Here is a 26,250-nt window from a genome sequence, read left to right on the forward strand (position 1 = left end):
AACATCAAGCTCGCCACTTATGCTCCAGAGACAACAACAATGGGATTAGCGGGCACGCTAAATAACTAAGGCCTAGGCCAAGCCTCTTATACTGTCACAAGGCTCTTTTTAATGTATGTTAATATGGTCACCAGTCACTTTAATACAATAAATGCTTAAAAAGTGCATAATTACTGCTTTCTGGATCACATTAGATATAAATATATACCTCTAGGGAAAGTGATGAAACTGTTTCTTACAAGAGATAGTCAACAAACAGCTATAAAAATGACATTGGGGGTGTTTCAGAGCGTGAAAAGTGTCATGTTTCTTGTTTGTGTTTACATTTCACAGTGTGATGCACTGAACCAGTGGAGCCGTTAATTCATTAAGTTGCCCGACAGGTCTGATTCACCAGAGCTGCACTAGCTAAACAGGAACATCAAGTATCCACAAGTAGGGGCATAAAAAACAGAAGTGGAAAAAAAAACAAAAAGGGAAAAACAGTGCGAGCTGTCACTGCTGAGGACCATTTAAAGCAAACCTATTTCCTGTTTTGATCCCAACTGTAATCCCCACCTCTGCTGAGCAAATAAAGCTTATTGAATGGTATTGACTGTGGGCGGAAGCAATGAAGAAAGAGGGAGAGATAGAAAACTGCAGGGTGGCTGGGAAGTGGAGCAAGGGAATGAAAGACAGAAAAAGAGGAAGTGTGGAGTAAAACAGGGAAGAGGGAGGAGAAAAGAAAGTGAAAAAGGAGGAAGAAAGAGAGAAAGGGGGAGAAAGTAACAGAGACAAGGAAAAGAGCAAATTGCCCCCCCCCCCTGCTAGCTACACCAGCAGTATTGCAGCCAGACAGGCAGTGTTGAATCTGAGTCAGCAAGACTTGAACTGGGGCCCTAGCCTATAGCCCGGGGCCTCTTGTAACGCACACACACTCACAAACACACTCGCACACACAGACACAGTGTCAGACCTGTCGCCCTGCTCTCCTCAGCCCTCCAGCTTCAGCCCTAACTATAACTGTTCAGCCAACCACTCTTAATTAGTAGCTGCTGCTGCCCTGCCCCGGCGCCACTGTGGTAAAGCCCCATCCCCATGTCTGTGTGTGGTGGGTTTTTTGTCTTGTGTTTACGCTGTGCATCAGCAGCAGAACTGCCTCCTGTTCTTTCTTTGCAGTGTTTGCATGCTTTCCCTGTGATATACATATTAACGTTACAGGTACTAGAGGAAATACAGAAGTAGAGATTCATACTGCTGCGTTGGCTCAGTCTCAGACTCTGGTTTCTACGCATTCTATTGTTGCACCACACGCTCCATCTTTTTCCTCTTTACACTCAAGAGAGCATCCACTTTTAAGCTACCATCACAGAGGAAAACTAAAATTCTCTCTTAGTGCCACTTGTGGAAGATCACATTGAGTTAGTGCATGCGAAGAGACGTGCTCTGGGAGGCTAAAGAGAGACTCACAGACTGCCAGGGAAACCTATATTTCCCCCATTTCTGATGTTTTAGGAGTGCTTAGTAACAGACTGTGAGTTTTCTGGAGATGGTTTTTGGGATCTTGTTTCACTGTTGTTCTTTTTGAGGTTTGTGCCTGTCAAGAGAGCCAAGTGTGTGTGCTCTTGTGTGTGCATATTTACCACTTAAATACTTGGCTGTACTTCAAGGAGACAGACAGCACAGCAAACTGTCCTCTTTTAGGTCCCTGTCCGTGCTCTTACAGCTTCATACGTCTCCCCTTTCGTGCTTCTCATTGCGGTCTGTCATGTTGGTAGTTTGAGGCAGTGTTGAGGGTCTTGTCCAAGCTGCAGATCAGGCTGACACATTTCTCCCTGAGGACCTTAGGTACAAACATATCTGGAATAACCCTGCCAGCCATTGCCTCAGCCACCAGCCTGCTAATGAACGCCACATTACAACAGAGAGATAAAAGGGGAAGGCTAGCTCAGCACAGGAAGCACACACAGCTGGAAACCAGTCAATGGATAACTTTTAACTAACCCCACATGCACGCTTTCCATGCACACACATACATATATCTGCTCCGGGGACGAACGCAGACCACAACCCAGCAACACAGTGACCCAAATTAGCCGCATTGTAGTCCCTTTCACTCCAAGGTCGGATCTAGGCCACACAGACTCGTGCTGGCTGGATGGAGCACCTCAAGCGTCGCCAAGCGCCATCCGTTCAAACACAACCACAGCAGCACATCCATTGATGGATGACTCAGAAATCCATTGTGAAGTGAGAGATTTGGTTGTGTGCTCAGCCGGGAGCCTGTAAAGTAAATGTTCAGAGTGTGCGCTGTAGTCCAGGCTTTCCAGGATTTCTCTTATTTGACATGATAACGGCTTTAAGAGTTTCTTTTTTTTTTTTGGTGGTCAAAGCGGTTGTGGTCACCCCGCATAATCTGTCAATCTCGTTTACTCCGAGTCTCTTATTTTCATCTATCCTCCTCTTTCCCTAGTGAATCAGCTTACAGAGAGGCTCCGTGTACTAGTATGCTTGTTAAGCCCCACATGTAGCTGCACACTATCCCTTCTTTAGTAACAGACTGGCGTGTGACTACCCAAAAAAGAAATGGAAATGAAGGCTGCTGAACTGAGCCGTCGGCATCTGCTCAACAAAAACAACAATATTCTGACCCATGGCATGTTCCCAGTTCTTACTGTATCCAGAAATAGCAGTTGATTACCACCTTCATGAAACCTTGAATTTTCTATTTGCACTCTTTGCACAGTTTTGGTCTGCAGGTTAGAAAGAAGTGCTAATGTTTTCCCGCCCCCCCCCCCCCCCTCACCAAGGGAGAGTTGTGTGCATTTTGAGCAACAGTTACAGCACATTTAAGATGCAAATGTAGCCTTTGGGATGAGTAGAAATGGTGAGAGTGTGCCGGCGCTTTGTTTTGTCCCAGTTATTCATTAGGCTTTAATAATTGCTGCCTCGCGCTTCATACAAACACCGCCAGCAGAAATGGATTCACTTCATTCTCTCCTCTGAAAAGGTCAGGGCGCATAGCGAGACACCTCCCCGACACCCAAATTCATGATTCATGAGTCACTTCTCTTGGAAAATGTGCTTTCTCTTGGACAATTGGAGCTGTAAACTTACTATTTGTGTGTGTGTGTGTGTGTGTTTGTGTGTGTGTTGAAGACAGTTTAAGGCAGCCGTTGAAATTTAAATGATGCGTGCAGGTCGAGACTTGAATATTCCTCAAGAGAGAATAGAGATAAAGCAAAGCAGGGATCTACTAGAGACCAAGGTTATTATAGTTTTGCACTTTTCATTAGTTTTTATTTTTATTTCGTTTTGACTTTTTGTTTTCAATTTCAGTTTAGTTTTAATTAGTTTTTGAAGCGGGTTTGCTAGTTTAGTTTAGTTTCTATTTTTTGAAAATGCTTAGTTTTAGTTTAGTTTTTATTAGTTTCAGTATTAGTTTTAGTCTTTTTTGCCTGTGTGCCTGGCCGGGGGTTAGCTTCTGTTTCAGGGTAAGGGGCCTGGCCGCTCTCTCTTGCCTTGACAAGGTATGCTAGGTTAGCCGTCTTGTGTGAGCTTTTCAAATGGACTTTAAGATTAGTGGGATTTTCCCCCTTGAGAAACATATTTTCAACATATTTTATCACCTTCCATTGCAAGGCACTTACTCCTATCAGAGACAGTCATATTCAAAGTAATCCCAAATGGGGCTCTGCCGCTTTCTCCTGACTTTCGCTGCCATTAACGCTCTGCAGGCAAAGTGTGGAGGCGTGCCTGCTTGTGCGAATGAGCCAAATGAAGTGAAACTGGCAGAAAACAAACAAAAAATTCATATCCTAAAAAATAGGGAATACTGGTGGATACTCTGTAGGATAGTACTCTCCCTGGGGTGTCGATCAGAACACACTGGACAGGAGACAGGAGGGAGCTTTAACCGTTTAGTGAATATTCTCCTTACAGCACAACAGTTCAGCAGACCCAATGAGGCCACAGAGGCCAACACATCAAATAAATACACAAACATAAGGGTGATGGTCACAATATGGACACTTAGGCTAGCATTACTGACCCTCTATAGTGTTAAATAATATGGTGACTCACTGATACATCCTTAACAATAAAATAAGCAATAAACAATAAACAATAATCATTGATACAGAGATAATGATTCAGATGCTACCACTACAAGTATACTAATAATCATATCACTCTAATACCACTGCCACCAATTAACCATTAACACTTATAATGATAAATGAACAGAACAGGATCATATGGGTGATTCATAATATGAGATGACGCATGCACTCATGGCGTCTATTTTCTCTCTCGGGAGTTTTAACACACGTGAATGCCTATGGACAGGAAAAGTCAGTTCTCCGTCTCATTATACTTACTTGTTGGGCATTCACACACACTGGAACGGTTATAAACAGGGCAGGTAGTCGGAGCGAGAGAGTTCGTCTCAATTTAATCCCCCTGCAGTTCTGCCTCGCTGTGAGTGCGCGCGCCCGTCAGCTGCAGGCTCCGTTCGGCGCGCTCCCGCGCAGATGCAGAGAGCAGAGCAGAGACGTCCACCCGATCAGTCTCTGACTTTATTACATATCCACTCAAAATACTGAGTTTAAGACGAAAACTAAAGACATTTTCTCTATCATTTTAGTTTATTTTAGTTAGTTTTGTAAACTCACGATACAGTTTCAGTTAGTTTTCGTTTTTTTGTGAAGCCTCGTTTTTATTTTTATTTCAGTTAACGAAAATGTTTTTTCACCTCTCGTTTTCGTTATTTCGTTAGTTTTCGTTAACTATAATAACCTTGCTAGAGACATATTCCCCCCCTCTCCTGAGGCATTGTTAGTATAGAGGTCACATTCACGGCTCTGGTGACAGTTTCTTGTCATTGCATGAGCCTTAACCTTTACCCCCTTGTGAAATCACAAGTTTTAACAAGCCAGAGCAGATCATACAAGCCGTCCTTCAGCACACCAAAGGAAGGGTCAGCCGACCTGCGGAGGAAAGTGGATTGCAGCGCTGCGATGGAGACCGGCTTAGTGCTGAATCCCATTATCAAACAGCGTTTGTCAAATAATAGGTCAAAGCCCAGTGGTACCAAAGACATATTACGTTGTGGTTTAATTCCACAGCTTTGTTGAACTGATTTTGCTCTGAACGGAGTTAATACAGAAACCCTTTGTTCTCAAGCAAATCACTTTGCAAAGACACTGGACTGAGGGCAAGCGTTATCTCAGTCACTGTGCTGAAAGAATACATTGATAAGAATGCCAGATACATCTATAAAGCCTGTTTGAATACTGTTTGTTTTTTATTCGCAGCATGGATTTTTTATATTGAAAATGATGATTTTACTGGACTGTTTGGAGTGACTTTTTTTTCCTTTAGAAGAGGTACTTAAAGCTGCTGTTGGTAGTTGTGATATAAACATCAGTTCGGAGAGAGATTTCGAATGTCAACACTACCTCTCCCCTCTCTGCTCCCGTAACCCCGCCCACAAAAGATCGTTGTGCGCGTTCTATGAGGAAGTAGTGCCGGCTTCCCAGCTAATCAGGGCGACGTAGTGGGGCCGCCACTCAACCAATCAGGACGGAGGATTGGAGATTAGCTATGATTGGTCCGTCATAACGGGAACGAGGGGTTTAATAACATTGCTTTATACATTGGCATTGGAAAACACAGAGATTTCGCGATAGTCTCAAATTACTCCACTTACTGATGACTACCAATGTGTATTATGACCTTTTCTCCAAACCCAGCAGAAAAAAAGTAACGTTTTTGACACCATTCCTACCAACAGTAGCTTTAATAAAACCATAAACTTTAATAAAAAAAAACTCCCCCATGTCTGTACCCTCCAGTTTTGCACCTATTCCTATCCCAACATTTCTTGCATCATTTCCTACTCCATTTACTTCACGTTGGAGCCGAGAGACCTCACTTGCATAAACGGCCAAACAGGGCACGATAATAGTGCTCAATTGACGCCATGGCCATATTTTCAATCTGCTTTGAAAGTGGCTTTGAGTGGCTGAAATAAGCGAGGGATTGGGGAGTTATGAGTGGCAGTGGGTCCCTGGGGATCCATGGAACATGGCAGGTCATTTGCCTGGCCGGTATTGATGTGATATATTTGTACACTACAGCGAGGGGGCCGGCTGAGAATGCATAAGAGTGGGTGGAGGGGGTTGTGGGAGCGAGGCGCTTATTCAGCACACTAGGAGCGCAATAGAAACAGAGGGGAGACTTCATCAGACTGCGGCAATAACATTTAAACACATTTAAATCTACAGGGAGCAGAGTATTTCTTATCTTGCAATGATTGCGTCCCTCAGTGAGGCCGTGTCTGTCATGCACAGCAATATTCAGACCTGAGACTGAATTACCAGCTTTATTCATCTCCTCTGTAGGGTTCGCTCTGTGTGGGGCTGTGCGGGGAGACGTTTGTCTTCTCTCTGAATTCCCCTGCCAAGAAGTTGGCAAACGTGCTACAAGAAGGGCATGTCTGCAGCTTCAGGCCTGTAGCATAGCTTGTCCTTTAAGAATTTTCATATCTAACGCAGTACCATGTTGAACAAGACGCTGATATATTTAGTCCCTCTTCCCTCCTCTCCTCCCCTCTTTGTCTCTGGCATTCCTCTCACTCACCACTCATCCTCTCATCTCCCCTCTCTGCTCCCACCAGTCTCTCCTTATCTCTCTTCCTCTGTGCTCACATTTCCATCTCTCTAACACGTCTCCCTCTGTGTTTTTCTTTCTTTCCATGTCTGTTCTTATCCTCCCCCACACTCTCGTCTTCCCCGAAGCTCTACCGTGTCCTGGGCTCTGTTGCTGTAATGAGACTGACAAGCTCTTTGGACATAGATTTGGCTTTGTCTCCCCTCCGCCTTTTTCTCCTTTCTATTCTCCCTAATTCTGTCACTTGTTACATTTGGACAGAGGAACCTCTAATGTAAACTTTGATGGACACAACAATAGTCAGACACCCACAGGATGTACACACACACACACCCACACACGCTGTTTACACTAGCGCCAGCTTTATTAATTGTGCTGTCTGCCAAGTTGAAAGACAGTCTCTGTAATATGACCTAATGAACGTGTGCACCAGGTTGCTGTGTGTGTTTTGTCTCTGTTGAATCTCCCTGCTCCCTCCGCCCTCCCCAACCCCGTGACTGACTCACAATGGCTGATGTTACTCGTCGTTCTGGACCGACCAGTAGGCCCGGCCCTTCCTTTTGGGAGGGCTCCAAGAACAGGCAGGCGCCTCTGAGAATGCTCTGATCATGAAATGGAAGTGTTGGACTGAAGACTGGAATTCTACTTAGGCTTCAGTGCCAGAAGTTTTTTGGCCTGGGGAGGATTATTTTGGTAGAAAAGTTGGTTTATCATCAACTGTGTGAGAGAGAAAAATATGTTATACCATCAGGAGAAGCGTATTTATCACATCCTCTTATAACAGATGCTAGTTTGATCTAAAAATCATTACAATGAGACAATATCATATTTGCTTTAAAAATACTTTTAATTCATGCTGAAAATATGGATAGATTGCCAACTGCCCAATTAGTCTTTATTTTGCCCATTACAACTACGAGACAAATCAGCTGTCTCATTCTCATTTTAAGATGGAGCTTTAAAGATTTTTCTACAAGTGCACTGTCTCGATGCGTTTTGATTTTTTCGATGCATATTTTTAACTTGTCAACAAAGGAGAACCTTTTTTGTTCGACTTTAATTTGATAGTTTCAGGTTACGAGGAAAAGACTGTGGGTGTGTGAAATAACTGACTCCTAAGAATCACAGATAAGGTTACATTTTCACAATAACAAGGCTTATTTATTGAGATTATTCTAACAGCTTTAAAAAGAAAACCTGGACTACTGGAGGTAATATTTGTAAAGATAAAGAGGACTGAGATCAGTGAAGAAACTTGTCTCTAACTTAAGATAGCCAAGAGGCCTCTTTTCTGTCACCATTTTTCAGCCATTGCAAACGGATCCCTAGCCACTTCTTTTAAAAGCTCATGCAGTGATGAAATGCTGCACTACTAAAGCACTCGATTACAACTCCTAAACAGTGTGCCTCCTTGATGAAGCGGTACCGTAAAGAGTATTGTTTTGAAGTACTTAGTCTAAGCTGAAGTGGTTCTGGGTGTAGTTATGTGACAGACACTCAGTAACCCACTAGCTGGGAGAAAAAGTTTCCCTTTTAGCTAAACATGCACAAACTGCTTTCCTCTTATCTCTCTCATTCCTCCTCGTTCTGCCTCACTGCTTATCTGAAAAGGTATCGTCAACTTCTCTCATCTTACCCCTCTATCCCTCCCTCTTTTTTCTCTATTTCCATCACCTTTCCTTTTCACCAGCACAATTCTCTCTCCTATTTGTCCTCGATCTCCGGTTTGATTATAACGCACTCAGACCTTCTCCACTTTCAGGTGCATTTTTCCATCTTTGTCTCCATTCAACTAATATTTTTAATTTGCTGTGATTTACATTGTAGGATGTACATCCACTTTCTTATGTAGCTGAAGAGAGGAGGAAGGATAACTGTAAAGTGCTATAACACGTGTTGTTGTAATATCTAGCTACTGTTCTTCAATCAGATTTTAGTCAAGCAGCCACAACTATGCACCAGTCTTGGTCTCTGTCTCTGTTGCCGCCTCTATAGTGAGGCAGCGGTGCATGCAGCGCCATGTGTTGCGCTTCAGCAGAAATACAGTATGTGCTGATGATCTGGGACAAGACAGGGAATCGTCTGTGTTCACAAACCTTTATTCTCTTCCCCCTAAACACTGTGCACGTTTGCGTGCATGCAAATATACATTCACTGTCTGTCGGCTTGAATACTCCGGCTTAGAACCAGGCTCCTGAGCTAAAAAAAAGTCGGTTTAAATGAGCCTCCTTTGTTTCAGCTCTACAACGGCGCGACTGAGGATAATAGGCGTTGGCCCCACATCACTCAGATGTAACAGTGCCATTTAAATAAAATGAATGGCCCACTGAGTTCCTGGACATGACAGTGTCATTGTTTAATGTGTGCTTTTGCACATCTTCCTCTATACTCTGATTTATTTTGACCACGAGGGTCAATGTTTTGATTTATTTTTCTTTTTTCTTGGGAATTTGGTTCAACATTAGCAAGAGTTTCTCAATGTTCATACTTAAGAAAAATGTATTGCATTGTTCAGGGGGTGAATTTTTTTCCAATGCAGCAATTTTGAAGATATTGAGATTACAAGTCTTCCAATGAGAGGCACAGCTGACTTGATTGACAGGCGGGAACACTGTAGCTGTTGGCTAGGAGGCTCAAAGCCCGCCTCCATACGTCACACTCGCTACAGTGCAATACGATATGAAGAAATACTATACAATACTTTAAAATACAGTTCAACATGTTTCTATATGATGCAATATCAAAAGTTTTGACACAGTATGATACAATACTTTAGAAAACAATAAAATACAATATGATACCCTACAGGGAAACTTGTCTTCAACTTCAATGCTGCTGTCATGAAGCTTTCACCACAGTAGTTGTAATAAGTAAATAAGCTAACATTAAAACAACTATTCGCATAGAAACAATGACAAATGCATTTTGACGAGGATCTGAGCCTGTAGAGGTATCTACGTCAATCCTGATGTCTTGTGACCCATCACAGGAAACAAATCGAATGTTCACCAAACGACACAAGCCACATGCTTGTCTTAAAGCAGTTAGAGTATAGGATAAAGCCCTGTGGTCATAGCCAATGATATGGTTACTAATACTCCTCAACAGCACACATCCGGAAACAGAATGGGCCCTAATGGACAAAGATGGATAAGGATGCTGTTCGAGTCGATACTGAACCAGCCCAGATACATGGTGTGTAGTCGTTTGTGCGAGTGTGCCAGTGTGCATACCAACGCTGTTGCCTGTGTGCTGTCACTAGAATACAGTAAGACATTCATTTGTGTAAACTGGATGATGTAATGATGTAGACTAAGGGAGACAGTTGGGAGCAGATGGTCAGTTGTCTGTCTGTTTCTGTAAACTTAATAAGTAGAGACCATTTTTAGTAATGGAGCAACAGAAGACCTCACAGCTGACACGCTGTTAGCGGGGTGAAGTCTTTGAAGTACTTGGGTCAGATGTGGGCCTCCTTTTTATGACGCGATCAAGATAATCTTTATCTGGGGATGCAGACTTCTTCACATTCTTTCTGTCAGTGATTCCACAAAGATATGAGAAATGCCAAGAGCACTGTGTACTTTGGGCTGCTGTGTTGTTTTTATCTGTAGCTCTCTTAGACTTCAACTTGGCAGAGATGAATGTGGTTCTGATTTTGATGCTAGCTGATTCTCTTGCTATAATTTAACAGCTGATGCATAAGAAGCATAGTACAGAAAAGAGATACCACACAGAGAGACATTTACTGTATTTTTGTCACATCAGTTTTGCTATTGCCCCGCCCCTTCAGGAGAGTAGTGGGCTGATTATTTATAATAATCCCTCCGAATTTAAATAAATAAAAAGACCCAACACTATTTAATATGTACGTTAAGTTACATAAGTACACAGAGACAGAGAGAGAGAGAGAGAGAGAGAGAGAGAGAGAGAGAGAGAGAGAGAGAGAGAGAGAGAGAGAGAGAGAGAGAAGATCAAACATAACTGGTCACATATAAAATTTTAATGTTTGAAGTGTTTGCTGTGTGTTTTTGTTGATTGTTCCTGTTCTGGTTTTTGTTTTTAACTCTGTAAAGCACTTTGAAATGCTCTATGTATAAATGGTGCTTTATAAATAAACTTGCCTTGCCTTGCCTAGAAGGTCTTGGATCTATGCAGACCCAGGGAAAAATGAGCCTGGACATAGATAATGACAGGATACTTTGTTAGAGATGTGTCTGTTACTCAGCATCTCTTGTGTGATCTGGTGAACAGATCTCTTTTCCCTGTTGATGGTAAAATGTTAGTGCCATTGGCGAGATGAGAAGAAATGTAAAAGAGCCTACATTTTAAATAGTAGACTAAAATTCAGAATTGGAATAAAACTAGTATTTTTTTTGTAAAAATGTCTTTGTCATTTAACTGTTATTGGAAGAGGGGGAAAGACTATACCCAAGTGAATACCGTTTGTTTCCGTTTGTGTAGCTTGTGATACTTCTTCCTTTTATGGCAAATCTTTGGCTATAGTGTCCGATTGAAAGCTGACCATTCATCCAGTACTGACAGTGCTGGCGGTTCACATAAGCTCGCTCTGGAATCATAAAGTCCAAGAGGGGGAGGCTTCCTTTATTGCCCCATTAAAACAAAAGGAGACAGTGATTCTTTTTAATACCTTTCTCCTTGAGGCGACTCCTCTCCCACCCACTTTCACTGCTAACAGCACTGTCCTTAGATCCTTAGAGAGAGGTTTTATAAAGGCATGCCTGTTTTTACAACAGTCAACACTCTATGCTAGCAGGTTTTTAGAAAGTAGTGCAGCACAACCCCAGTCCGGCACTCTGGGCGTTGGGGGTCAATCAGGCTCATAAAAGGAAGGTGTGAGGAAGAGAAAGCAGGCAGAGGGAGTTACAGTCGAGGAAGGCAGTGTTTTGTAATAAGCTGTTTCGGCCAGGAGCCTGCATTCCATTAAAGTGAACTCAGTGGGGAGACTATAAGCAGTGTTATGGAGGAATGCGTTGTTTTTGTTGCATCAGTTCAGAACAGTGTATTCAGGACAGGCTTTTTAAATGGACAGTCCTCATACTAGCCCTGTTTCTGTTATTTCTGTTAACTTTAAAGTTTATTTTTGTAAAAAGTTTTTCTTCCTCAGTGTGCAACATTAAGAGTTCGAAGCGATTTAGGTTTACTCAGTTCACAGACTGCACCTGTTCTCTCCCTCTGTGGTTTCATGACATCAACACCTGTACAACCTGCTTAGAGAGCTCAAACCACAACGTGATTAGTGGTGTGAATGACTGTTGGGGAAAAAAACCACAGGGCTGTGTGTAGTTGACCTTCATTGTGACTGGCATTGCACAGTGTTGACTCAAGTCATGGGGTTGCACATATATGCATGCTGGCTTTGTGATTAGCAATAACAACACATGGCGCCATTAATCCCACACTGAGCAGATTCTTTAAATACCTTTGCATTGACCAAAAGGAATGTACATTAGACCCACCTATCATTAAACAACAGGTAGGAGGTAGATATGTTGAGGTAACAATGGTCCAATTACAGGAATTGAGAGTTATCAGTACATCGCAGTAGCTTGTATTTTTTCCAACAAAAGCTACTGGTAGTACAAAAACAAGTTAGTGCAGATAAATTCACGTTTCAGTGGTTGATACTGTGATAGTCACACAGGACTTCCACCAGATCCGTGTCTGGTCCGTCTCCCCTGTCCGTCAACACCCACTGGTTGCATTTCAGAACGCAGCACGGAGCAGGACCGCCGAACAGCTTGAGTCATGTGACCAATGTTTTTCCTGTATTAATTATTGCATTGATGAATATCCAACTTCTCTCCTCATCCATGTTGTCTTTATCGACCTCTGAAAAACCTCTGACCTGTTGGCTCCAGGCCTGGCTCCGCTCATCATCACAGTTTGTTGTTGTAGTTAAGTGAAATACAATCTGGTGATAACACAGTGTTTTATTCTGAAGATTAACCAGATGTTTTAATTCTGTTTTGGTGCCTGGCTTCCTGTTTCGCTCGACCTGCTCTGTTGGGATTAATGCGTCGTGCTCCGGCATCTGACAAAAATAGAAGTCTTACGCCTCTGATCTGCAGGGCTCTGGCGTGCCGGATCTCAAACGCGGCTGGAACGCAACGGAGCGGATCCAGTGGGAGTTAAAGCTGGGGTTGGTAGTCAGATTTAGATACACTTTTTGTTATACTGGTTAAAATGATCTGTATGTCCTGATGGCAATCAATACATAATGTGTTCTTAAAAAAGAGCGGGAAAAAAAAGCTACAGCCGGAGTAAACCTGGGAAAACACCAACCAATCCCTGCCATCAGGAGCTAAATTACGAAATCCTGTCCTGCCGTTCTGCCCCCCTCCTGCGCGCACATTTCAGATTTGTTTGTGTTTTTAACTTTCACTATGATAATGTTTTGGTGTTTTCTTACCGCTGAGTGAGACATGAGTTGACGTAGTGCAAGACCGGTTTTGAATCAGGCACGGTCATGGTCGCGAAGCAGCAGCGCTCGTGTATATGTGCGGAGGCATCATTTTTGAGGAGCCCTGAGGACATGCAAAATTCAAATTCATGCTAGTTTTCTGTGACTACCCACCCCAGATTTAACACATTGACTATAGAATAGAAACCTATCAACTCCGGTGCAGTGACAGATCAGAGACGGATCCATTTGAATTTGGCCGTCAGTGTTATTAGAAATTGCAGGAAGACAAAGTATAGAAAAACATGTGAAAGTTGTAATGGGCTAAAATATGCAAAATACTCTGAAGACAAATGTGTGGGGCTGTAAATAAGCTAGGGTTTCTTATCTTTTATTCTGAAATATAAATTTACTTCCTCTTCAATATCAAGTATTGCAGCCAAAGTAAAAATTCTGAGCCTTCCATTGCATGTCATCATCTCCTCTGAGTGTTAAACCTGGCTCTGGTTGGCTTTACTGTTATGCTACCAACTAAAGTACAGGCTCAGAGTGATATTACTTCACAATAACTCTTCATATCAGGCTCATTGTGGCCTTGACCTACATTTCGCCTACCTCTTCCACCTACACACACACACACACACACACACACACACACACACACACACACACACACACACACACACACACACACACACACACACACACACACACACACACACACACACACACACAGGATTTGTCATGGAGAGAAAGACCCAGTCCCACAAACACAGTCGAGAGATTAAGAGTAAACCACTAATCTGACGCTGCATGCATCAGTGTGTTTGTGTGTCTGTGCGCTGCCTTTTGGAGTGTGGGCAGGTTTTGTGTGATGGCTGCTGCTGCTGCTACTGCTTCTACCATTTGCCATCATGTCTTAGCAGCTGGAATGAAGGCCTTTTGTTTTTCCAAGGATTTCACCCTGGAGAGAAGAAACAGGGAGGCGAAAATCGTGTTCCTGTGCTCGTGCTAAGTTTGTTGTGATCGGCACAAATATGGCGATTTAGAGGGTCGTGCTTTGTTTAGGTTTCTGTGCTTATGATTGATAAAAAAGTGGAGAACACAACAGAGGAGATTCACATAAATATGTAAGCAAACCTGAGATAAGAAGTTCTACGAGGATCTGGAAAGATTGGGATGGATAGAGAGATGTAGACAACTACAACAGTCTGTCTGCTCCTCCTGTGTTGTTTTAATGACAAGGGGCTGCATTCCCAGGGGAGCCAAACCCTGTGTTCACCAGCCAAATCAGACACATTGTTCATAAACTGCTGAGAGACTGTGCAATTCACTATCCAACAAACTCAAGCTGCTTTGAAAGTGTTCAAACACAATGGCTGATTCAGTCTTTGTTTGATATAGAATGCTTGTTCAGTGCTACTAGCTTTGGAGCATAGGTCACTTCAAGTGAGGCACACACACACACACACACACACACACACACACACACACACACACACACACACACACACCTGTCACATAGATAACCTTACATACACAGGTATGAAGTGTTGGATTCCACATGAGGTTTGTCCACATAACTTTCCTGCTGCATTTCGATTTAAAACATGCCAGCGGTCAGATTAAGAGACGACCCACAGGAGCTGGTGTTAATGTTGCTGTAGTGTGTGTGCGTGTATGTGTGTGCGTGTGTGTGTGTGTGTGTCTGTGTGTGGGGCCACACACACTTAAACACACACACACACACACACACACACACACACACACACACACACACACACACACACACACACACACACTGACAACATCCTTGTCCCTCTGTTTTATTTTAGACTAACACACGCGAAGAACAGGGACAACTGTGCACTGTAGCCTTTGAGCACGGACACATATGCACACATTTATGACCCCCTCCCTCCACACAGAGGAACACATACACACATTACACATGCTGTGTCTGTGAAGTAACGTCTGTCAGCATATAATCCCATTTACCTCTGAAAACTCAAGAGTGTGAGTGTGTTTATTGTCGCAGGGAAGGAGTCGGTGAGGCAGAATTTGTATGATGTAGTGCCCACAGTCTGTCTACTGTCTCAGGGTGGCAGCTGTCTCTCTCTCTAAAACACACACCCACACGCACAAGCACGCACACACACACACACACACACACACACTGAAATCCACACAGCACACAGGGTGTCAGAAAAGCAGTTGTCCTTGCACTCATTGCCGCTCCAGTCCTTGAATGTGTGAGTTTATTGTCTGGCAGTTTGTACTCGTCCTTGTGCCGGCTTTTGTTTCAAGCCTGGGAACCAAAAGAGAGAGGACAGTGGGAATAAGTGACTTCATTACATTGGTACAGATGGAATGGCTTACATTAAAAGACTAAAGTGTAACATTTTAAGGCTGTTTTTCATTTTTTTAATGGTTGTTTATTATGATGTGTTTTATGACCTTTTGGCTAAAGATACCTTCCAGATTCCATTATGCCACAGAGCAGAGCTGAGAAGCTTGTAAAGCTACCGCTGTAAAGAGTTCATTCTTGGCTAACACACTTCAGGAAAACTAATACAGAACAAACGTAGGACAAAGTTTTTGAGGCCAGCATTTCCACTCAGAAGCTTTTTTAGTTACATTGCATCAAGGGTAGCTGCTAGACAGGTCTGGATCAAGTTTTTATCACTCTGGCCTGGCTGACGGCTTGAAAGTCAGCCCAGTAAGGTCCTGTAAAGACATGAAGCTCAATTTGTTCCAATGTATGACTTCCTACAGACACACACACACACACACACACACACACACACACACACACACACACACACACACACACACACACACACACACACGCTCCTTCTGTGCTTTTGTTTTGGCAGGCCACCTGCCACAGAAAAAAATGAGAGAAAGGGCACTGGCGCTTGTCCTTCACTAAACTGATTTACGTTGGCACATTAAACAGAACTCATAAGGACTTTTAATACACCTCCAGACTTGCCAGTCAGCTTGTTTCCTAAGCCAAGGCAGGAAGGAAATGATACAAGATACTACAATATACAATACTGCTTTGTTGTCCCGACCTGTGGAAATTGGTCCTACCTCCTCTGAAATTTGTCCTGGCCTGCTCAAGTGGCAACCTCCCGTCTAAAAATATGAGTCCAATGCGGAAGTGTTAAAAACTGCAGTTCATCGAGGATGCGCTTGAGGCTGGCTCCGGAAGTACCGGAAACCACATACACACCAATTCAAAAAAGCTGATCTTTACAGGAGAAATAAACATGTTTACAGTCTGGTACAAAAGACGAGTGTAGTCTGGATAGATCATTTCTCGATCAGCATACACTTAAGGGGGTTGAATTTTTTTGTAACGCGGCAATATCGAGGATGTTGAGATTACGAGTCTTCCAATGAGAGGCACAGCTGACTTGATTGACAGGCGGGAACACTGTAGCTGTTGGCTTGGAGGCTCAAACTCCGCCTCTTTACGTCACAATCGCTCAACAGCAGCAATATGGCTGCTGTCGAGCGATTGGCCTCAAAACAGCTCTTCAGAAACAGATGGGTGACGTCATGGATACTACGTCCGTTATTTATACAGTCCTGCTGTATGGATGAGACATTTCCTATTGGCAGTTTGCGGGTGCTAGCTTGTACTCGTAGGATTGTCATCTCTAAATACCTTTTTACTGTCTCAATAATAAGGAAATGATGGGAGGGCAAATGAACATCAGATCTTTGGACTGTTTCTATTTATATTACTCCAGAGGGTCCTTTAGAAATACTGTCCACATTCCTTTTATTAACTCGTTCCCTGCTGTCATTCAGCTGTTATTAAAAAAGGAGGACCTTATGAACAATTCTCCATGGACATTAACAGATGGGCTCTGCTGTTTTTTTGATCATGTTCCAGCGAGTTATTGCAATAATGTTGACATTCCTCCATAATCCTTAGCAGACAAAGTGATTGCTTTGTTGAAGTGTTGAGATTTGAGTTTTTGGTACGTTAAGAGGACCTTTACAGATTTAGTGTGGGGGGTCTGACCCCCCCTTGTTGTAGCCCTTCTGAGCCCATGAGACAGCCTATGATTGGTGCATATGTCAGACTGGTGGGATAAACAGACTGTAAATGACTAGTCTGCAGCGTGCCTACCTGCAGTATGTGTTTGTGTGTGTGTGTGTGTGTGTTTGTGTGACTGAGCACAGGCCTGAGTGTGTTTGTATAAAGTGCAGAAATAGTTTAGAGAGCAGCCCACATCCTCCACCCTGTTAGAACTTCAGGCAGACTTTCCTTTGTGTTTGTGTCTGTCTAGGAGTTTGTTGTCTGTCCAGGGATTGCCACCCATCCCTTCGTCAATCCGCCTCTCCGTCGGTGTGTTGGGGGGATGGTAATCCATTCTTCCCATATGCAGATAGTGGCGGTGAGATTAGGCAGACCCTGGGAGAGGATTAAGGCTTCAGGCCTTGCCTCTCCTTCTATTTCACCCTCCTCTCTAACCATTCTCCCTCCTTTACCACCACAAACCCCAACCCCCTACGTCTTCCTGCCGCCTCCTCTGCGTGCTGCTCAATCCTTTACCCACCCCTCACCCATCTCCCTTTCCTCCCCCGGGGACATCTCCAATCTGTGGAGTGTGTAGGCTGCTGAGTGAAGAGGTGCAGGGCAGATTAAGATAGAGACCCATTAGGTTTATGTACATGTGTGTTTTGATTTACATGAGCATGATGTGTTATTGGGAGTGTTTTCTTGAATATGTGTGCGTGCACAGGAGAGGATATGCAGTAGATATCAGCTGATTGAAACGTACGAAGTGTGTGTTCCACCATATTACTTTATGTTTGGGTTACAATAACTGACTTGCAGGTAGGGGAGTGTGTTTGTGTATGTCTTAGTAATTTGCATACATTTTCAGAGCCTCTCCCACCTTTTCATACACACACATATACCTCCCTCACTTTACCCTCTTCTTTCCCAAACACTCAACTCCCCCTTTCACCCCATCCCTCTATCCCAGATGTCACCCACGTGTCATGATGCAGTACAAAGGCTAGAGAATTTGTCTGAGCACTGCTCTTCTTCCTTCCTCCTCATCATCATCCCTCTCTCAGCACCTTCTCTCCACTCTCTCTCTCTCTCTCTCTCTCTCTCTCTCTCTCTCTCTCTCTCTCCCCCCCTGCAGTGGCGAGTGCTGTAATTGATATGCCACCGGCAATAAATCAGCACAGCTCTGGGGCTGAGCGGCGACCATTATCTGAACGGACAGGTTTAGCTGCTTTTGGAGGAGAGGGTGCGAGAGAGGAGGGTGGTGGTAGCAGCTCAGCTCACGAGAGTCACCAACAGCTTACCACTTCACCAGCTCCACCACCCCCACCTCTTGATTGCAAAGCCAAATAAACAAAACGGAGTAAAGCTTTGAAAGACCTCCAATCTACAAGCTTTTTCTTCTGTTTTGTCTTCCCCCTCCTTTTCAGTCCCTCATTCCAATTCCCAATATCCATGGAAACGCAGTACAATCCTGTCAATTGATAGGCCGGTCCGATATCAAATCCAATCCGCTCGGCCCCTTACAGCCCGTCCTCTCTAATGCCTTTCCCTGATGTGATAACGACCCCGGCTCCCCTGATATGGCGGCTGCCCATTCCCAAAGCCACAGACACACTCCAGCCCAGAATGATTGACATGTTTTTCCTTGATGGTGCCAGATATGGCTCACAACCTTGTTCCAGTGCTTTTCCCACCATTTGACTTTAGCTCGGGAGGAAATTGAAATTGAAGAGGGTTCGGAGGGATAAGGAGGGAGTGAGAAAATGGAGAAATTTGAGAAAAAAAAAAAGGGGGAATGTGCGTTGGAAGCTGAGGGATTGAATATCTCCTCAACAGTTGAGCATTTCTGCCCTGACAAGATAGAAGTCAAGGTAGAAAGAGCGTGACATTATTTAATGAAAAATTTGATTTTATTATCCACCCTGTTTCTTCCACTGTTAGTTCTGAAGCTTATGTCAGAGCGCTGGACTACTTCCTGCCATCTTTGCACTAGCTTCTACTTGTGGTGTAATTGTCTTATTACCAGGCAACATTACAAGCAGCCGGGGACCCCAGGTGCGATTTTGTGCAAGTCACACTCTCTTACATCAAGTCGTGGCTGGCCTAAATGAAGAGGAATTACCGTTGGGACGTCCTTTTTTACATTCTCTGCACATTTTCCCACTAATTCCACCTTATTATACACTCACATGGAACCGACAAAGGAAAACGAGTCATCCAGCCTCCCTATGTGCCACTTTACATAACTTTACATTGACACCTGCTCTTGTTTGTGCAGCACAACTGTACCATTAAGCAAGAAATTAGGTTTTTGTTTTGGCCGTCTCCTCACTTTATTGCAGCTGCTTATGTAGAAGAGGCTGCGATCTGCATCGAGTTGTTTTAATCTCACAGACTGCAGAGCGTGGGTATATCTGATCGCTGCAGCTCAGGCCCTTCTGTCTGCAGTTACCGTGCTGAGCTGCTTCAATCCTCCGGGCTCCCCAGGTGTTTGATTCAAGCGCCGGTATAGCTCTGATTAAAATGCAACAGAAGTGCTGCCTTTTGTTTGGCTCCTGCTGCTCCCTGCTCGCCCTTCTGCTCTTCTCTTTCTAGCTCTCTCTGTCCCAGTAATTTCTCCTCTTCTTTGTCTCCTACTTTCCTTTTTCTTGCACTGCTCCTTCTTTCTTAGCTCAGTTTTTTTTTTCTCCCTCCTACACATTTGTCTTCTGCCGGGCCTTTCATTTGTGGAAATTGGATGACACCACCTCTGCCTGAACCTGGCTAGCACTGTCTCAGCTGAGCTATGGTTTGCTATTCCATGAACATCGCCACCACTATTTCTCTTCTCCCCTACTCTCTCCCTCTCTTTTCTCTCTTGCACTGTTTGCAGCCCCAGTGACTACAATTGATGTGCAATTCAATGACTCCTCTTACTGAGGTGTTTAATTCTTTCAATACTTGCAAAGTGCATTTATTTTTCCTCTGAGTGCACACCCTCACTCTCTCCCTCTCATACCTGCTTTTCCTTGAGGAAAGCTGTATAAAACAAGAACAAAACCTGATTTGAAAAACATTAACTTTCATCCCTTTGAGCTTTGTTATCTGCCCACACTCCCTGACCTGTGTATGCTTGGTGATTGATGGACAGATAGCCTTGTTCCTGAGTGGCTGACCACATGAGGAGCAGGAGGCAGGAAGTCAGATAAGAAAAGAAAAATATACAACAACAAACATTCCTTTTTCCTCTACTCTCTCTGTCCTGCTCTTTCTTCCCTCATTTCCCTTTCCTCTTTCCTTCCCTCCTCATCTCACTGTAGTGTCTCATCTTTTCTGATTCAGTGTGGTCATAAAAAACCCTCCGCGCAGACACTTTGATAGTCAAGGTGAAATTGAAGTGTGGGGTCCCTGGGAGAGTTGCGTCCTGTTTGCATAATCAGCATTTACAGGAGCGCTAATGTTCCAGTTGTGCAGGAACATGATTGGCTTGTCAAGTAACAGCCTGCGCCCTGCAAACCCTGCTCCTCATCGCCATTGTGTTGTTGTTGCAGGACGCTCAGAGGAGCACACACTCCTCCTTCTTGTCCTTAACCTGTAAAATCTCCATCCTATAAATCACCTCCATCCTGTCCTTTAATATGTACTGCCTCTGCTGTCTGCATCCAAGGCCACCATGGGTACCAGATGTGGGGTGTGGTACCTATATGTGCTGTGGGATATATTGTTCAATATTTGTGAGAAACTCATAATGAAGTAGATTTAAGTAAATGTGTATTTACTAAGCATCTGCTCTCCGTTTACTAGCTGATATGAGAGAACATATGCAATGAAATTCTGGCAGTCCTGGGCTACTTTCCATCTCTAGATTTGAAGATTTCATCTTAAGATTTGAGAATGTGTCACACAGAAAACACTATACAGTGTGATGGTGTTTGAAAAATAGTGCAACTAGTGTAGGGCGGTAGGATAAGTGGAACCACTGTGGAGAGTCTGGTAAGAACTCTGGCTTCGCTCTCTCAGAGGTAAATCCAAAGACCAGACCTAGCTTTAGTAAAAGTTTCCTTTAATCATCATTGAATCTTGAGTGTGGTTTCTGGAAACACAAACAATACATGTTAAACTTACTATCCTATCTTTAAATAACTGTAAAATCTTACTCTGTACTAACATAACTATACAAGCATGAAACAGAAATGTACAAAGACAATACTACAACTTCAGAAAATTAGGGCAATTAAAATGACTTACTTTCAATGGATGCACAAATCTGAAATAAGGAACACTCTAAACTATCAAAACGTATTAAATGAGATCTACTGAATAAACTCTGTCATCCATGCAGCAGGCAGGCTGGTGTGAGTGATATGTCTGTGCAGCTCCCTCTACCAGCCACCAATTGGCTGATCGCTCTACACCCTCTTAAAGTGACAGGCAACAGGCAGCCTTCTTCCACAGTGTCTTATGAGGAAGACTCATACTGTATAAATAATGGACGTGGTATCCGTGATGTCACCCATCTGTTTCTGAGCACTGTTTTGCAGCCAATCGACGGCGGCAGCCATATTGGAAATGTGGAACTCAACCAGGCATAGTGTGACGTAAAGAGGCGGAGTTTGAGCCCCCTAGCCAACATCTATATGTTCCCATCCGGGAGTCAAGTCAGTCATGACCTTATTTGGGCAAAAACTCGTAATCTTAAAATCTTCTGAACCGTCACGTTAGAAAAAAAAAACCCGTACAGTGTGTGCTGATAGAGAAATTAGCTACATAGAGCCATGTCGTTTTTTGAACCAGGCTGTAAACATGTTTATTAATGCTGCAAAGATCGTCTTTTTTGAATTGGTGTCTATGTGGTGTTTCTGCAGCCAGCCTCAAGCGGATTCTCGATGAATGGCAGTTTATAACACTTCTGTATGGGCTTCATAGTTTGAGACCGGAGGTTGCCGCTTGGGAAGACTGAGATAAATGGTATCATGGAAACATAATTTCAGACACGCACAGTCGAATGTAATGAAGCTTCGCGTTCCTGTAGGACACTGAAGTCATATGCCTCAGCTGGTCAGCTGTCAGGCTGCAGTTTGAATCATTGTTTCCTATCCACACAACCAATCACAGCTCACTCTAACAATAAGGCAGTCTATTTAAAAACGTCTTCCCTCTGGCGTACCCCCGCAACACCTTTGCTGCCCACACTCTGCTTCTGTTGGTTAAACTTTGCCTCCTCCACCCCAGCCTACACCTGTTCAGTCTAAATGTCTGTTTTACCCTTGTGGGGATTTTGCAATGCACTCCCTGGAACACCTAAGCAGGCAGAGCTTATAGTGCCAAGCATAACTGTATTTCCATTTGGCAATAAATGGTTAAATCTATGATGAGAGTGTTCCTGACTGAAATATATCTGGTATGCCAATGTGAGTGCAGGGTGATTTCTAGTTTTTTAGCCACATCATACACCGGGACCCTCATTAAGCTCACAAAGGTAGTTGAATAATAGAGCGCTGATTGGCTGTATAAGAATGTTGTCTGAGACAAGGACGCTTAATAAAAACATCAGTGGTTGGTCAACAAGAAATGTTCCGTATATGCAGCAGTCAAAGTTCCTTCTTTTTTTCACTGCTGAAGTTATATTGGTCCTGATGTGTAAATTATGTATATGGTAATCATAGCTCCCAAAGGGAAAAGCCAGTTTGTTGGTTGACCCGCTGTGCTAGCACAAGAGCCTGATGCCTGAATACACTTGCCAGAACTGCAGGCATAATTACAATAAGGGCTCACTTGATAGCGTGTTGATGCTGTTGAAACTCACGACAGGAAAGCCTTCAAGCAGACCTGGCTATAAATTGCTTGCTGTCAGTGTAACAGTGCCCACTGGCAATTTTTCATACCCAACGCCTCCTCCAAAGCCACCATGGTAAAGTTGAAAGTTATGAAATATTAAAGAGTGCAATGTTGTGAGTCCATAACTCATTCCAGCAACACTTGCATTATGCGTCGAGAGCCTTTAATAATCGGCCCATGCCTCCCCTGCTATCTTCACTCATAATTAAATGCCGACACACATTTGCCTTCCAGACTTGATTTGATATAATTTATTTATCACTAGGGCAAATGTCAGCTTGCTTTTTTTCCTCCAGTTTTGGCTGTGCAGTGGCTGAGCCTTATAAGCTTCTCCGCCTGCTTGATGTATAATCAATAGAAGATATTTCTTGGACACTTACCATGTTTTTTTTTTCTCTTTCCAGGGCTCCCACCTCGTGTCTCTACAGATGATATTCCTGATGAAGGCGTGCAACACTGAAAGAGGGACAGCGGATCAATAGGAGTATTGTTTTCCCTCCCATCATCCCCCTTTTCCCTCAGTCTGTTCTTTATTCCTTAAAAGAAGAAAAAGAGAAGAAAATCCTGACTGTGGACTTGGTACCAGAGCTTGTGCTCCTTGTCCTCCTCCTCCTCTCTTTTTCCTTTCCCCACTCCCTAGGCCTTTCCTCCTGACAGCCCAGAAATGTGTCCCCTAGCTCGGCCAGCGGCTTCCTCTGGCCAGGGGAACTTCTGTCTCCTCTTGGGGCTTTTGCTTGTCATGAGCCTTAACTTCTCTGGAGGCCAACCCCCACCCTTCAAAAGATTTGCCCCTAATGAGTGGGGGCTTACACATCTGGCCATCCACAACAAAACTGGAGAAGTCTATGTGGGAGCTGTCAACTGGATTTTTAAGCTGTCTAGCAACCTGACCAAACTACGCAGCCACATGACTGGCCCAGTGGTGGACAATGAGAAGTGTTACCCTCCACCAAGTGTCCAGTCGTGCCCTCATGACCTGGCCCAGACCCCCAATGTGAACAAGCTTCTTCTCATAGACTATGCACAGAACCGCCTCATTGCATGTGGCAGCACTTCACAAGGGATCTGCCAGTTCCTGCGTCTGGATGACCTTTTCAAGCTTGGTGAGCCACACCACCGCAAGGAACACTACCTCTCCAGTGTGGCAGAGTCAGGGACCATGTCAGGTGTTATCATAAGCTCCCCCCACAGTCCAACAAGCAAGCTTTTATTGGAACACCAATTGATGGAAAATCTGAATACTTCCCCACCTTATCCAGCCGTAAGCTGATGGAGAATGAGGAAAACGCTGACATGTTTAGCTTTGTCTACCAGGATGAGTTTGTCTCCTCTCAGCTGAAAATCCCATCAGACACGTTGTCTAAGTTCCCCGCTTTTGACATCTATTACGTTTACAGCTTCAGCAGTGAGCAGTTTGTATATTATCTAACAATGCAGCTGGATACACAGTTGACCTCACCTGACGCCAGCGGAGAGCAGTTCTTCACTTCTAAGATTGTCCGCCTCTGTGTTGACGACCCTAAGTTTTACTCTTACGTCGAGTTCCCCATCGGCTGCACCAAAGACGGGGTAGAGTACCGCCTAGTGCAGGATGCGTTCTTGGCTCGGCCAGGCCGGCAGCTGGCCAACTCTCTGGGGATCTCTGAGAATGAAGACATCCTCTTCACAATCTTCTCTCAGGGTCAGAAGAATCGGGCCAAACCACCCAAAGAATCAGCGCTGTGCCTGTTCACCCTGAGGAAGATAAAAGAGAAGATCAAAGAAAGAATTCAGTCCTGCTACAAAGGAGATGGGAAACTCTCCTTACCCTGGCTGCTTAACAAGGAGCTTGCCTGCATCAACTCGGTAAGCCCCAATGTACTCTTTGTGCTTGTAGAGTTTCACGTTGAGTACTCGGTTTCTTGCCTGCTTTTCTCTCTAAAAGAATCTGTCTACTAATCAGTGAATGGACACATATAGTGCTGTGATAATTGTGACATTGATTCAGACACCATTAGCATTAGCCTTCATGAACCCTGTCAAATACAAGACATTGACATCATTGCGCATGGCTTGATGCTTAGATATTCTTACTTAACATACACAAGTATTAAAACCATAGACTGTATAAATAACGGACGTATTATCCGTGACGTCACCCATCTGTTCCTGAGCGCTGTTTTGCAGCCAATCGATGGTGGCAGCCATATTGTAAATGCGGTACTCAACCAGGCATAGTGTGAGGTAAAGAGGCGGAGTTTGAGCCTCCTAGCCAACAGCTATATGTTCCTGTCTGGGATCCATGTCAGTCATGTCCTTATTTGGGCAAAAACCTGTAATCTTAACCGTCACGTTAGAAAAAAAAATCCAACCCCTGTACATTGTGTGCCGATAGAGAAATTAGTTACGTAGAGCCAAGCCTTTTTTTTTAACCAGGCTGTAAACATGTTTTTTAATGCTGCAAAGATCGTCTTTCTTTAATTGGGGTCTCCCAGAAACACCAGTTCTGGTGTTTCTGCAGCCAGCCTCAAGCTGATTCTCAATTAATTGCAGTTTATAACACTTCCTCATGGGCTTCATAGTTTGAGACCGGAGGTTGTCGCTTGATTAAAACAAAGGGAAATCAGTCAAATGTTGCCGTTGAATCTTGGTGCTGATGAATTCGTCGCTACTCTACTTCCTGTATTTCTCCCCTCAAAACCATTTTTTCCCACTTGCTAATTAAATACCATCCGTGCTGCATTAAATCACAAGGACCACTCCAACATACCAACAGCGCTGAACAATATGAAGTGTGAAAACCTTTTATTTCTCTCTCTTGTTGCCATCTAAATCACTTTATTTCTGCTGATTCTCCCTTCCCCCTACAACCCTCTTAGTGCTTTGAGTTAGTCAGACAGGGGACATCATTAGCCCAGTCCCCTGGATTTGTGAAATGTCACTCAGGAGCAGCATTCGTGCACACACACACATATACCCAGTATAGTTCAATGCACTGCAGTGTGAGATCCTGGGGGATAGCATGAGCTAGTCTTGGTTTTTACTAAGTGATCCACGGTGCATGGCCCTGCATGCATTTACAGAGGACGCTGCTCAAACAGACACACATGAAAGCACTCACACCAGAGACCTTAAGGCAGTACACAGTTTGCCTTTTTAAATTGTGAACCAGTATACCTGCTCTCATCCTTTATTTCTCTCTGACCTTCATCCCTCGTTCTCTTCTGTTCCTCCTTGCAACCCCTCTTTCTTCAGGCAACATCCACCTGAATCCTCTTATATTTCAGTTCCTTCTCTTAGTGTTTAGTGAGCCTCACCATTAAGTGACCACCTGTCTCAGCGA

The 26,250-nt window shown here is 43.8% G+C and overlaps 1 protein-coding gene and 1 long non-coding RNA gene across 2 annotated transcripts in view; one reads left to right on the forward strand and one right to left on the reverse strand.

Annotated features, from left to right (window-relative positions):
• plxna1b (plexin A1b) overlaps positions 1–26,250 on the forward strand; it is a 213,408-nt gene that overhangs the window by 17,157 nt on the left and 170,001 nt on the right. Inside the window, 2 exon segments of the mRNA XM_034684651.1 lie at positions 23,333–24,120; positions 24,123–24,773. Of these exon segments, the coding sequence (XP_034540542.1) occupies positions 23,593–24,120; positions 24,123–24,773 (1,179 nt within the window). The 5' untranslated portion in view covers positions 23,333–23,592.
• Positions 14,976–24,675, reverse strand: LOC117813548. Its single transcript, XR_004631427.1, has 3 exons — positions 24,388–24,675; positions 23,309–23,384; positions 14,976–15,380 (listed from the first exon to the last, which is right to left on the reverse strand). It is a non-coding gene; the product is annotated as an uncharacterized LOC117813548 (long non-coding RNA).

This window comes from Notolabrus celidotus, chromosome 1, assembly GCF_009762535.1.
Source record: "Notolabrus celidotus isolate fNotCel1 chromosome 1, fNotCel1.pri, whole genome shotgun sequence".
Taxonomy (NCBI): domain Eukaryota; kingdom Metazoa; phylum Chordata; class Actinopteri; order Labriformes; family Labridae; genus Notolabrus; species Notolabrus celidotus.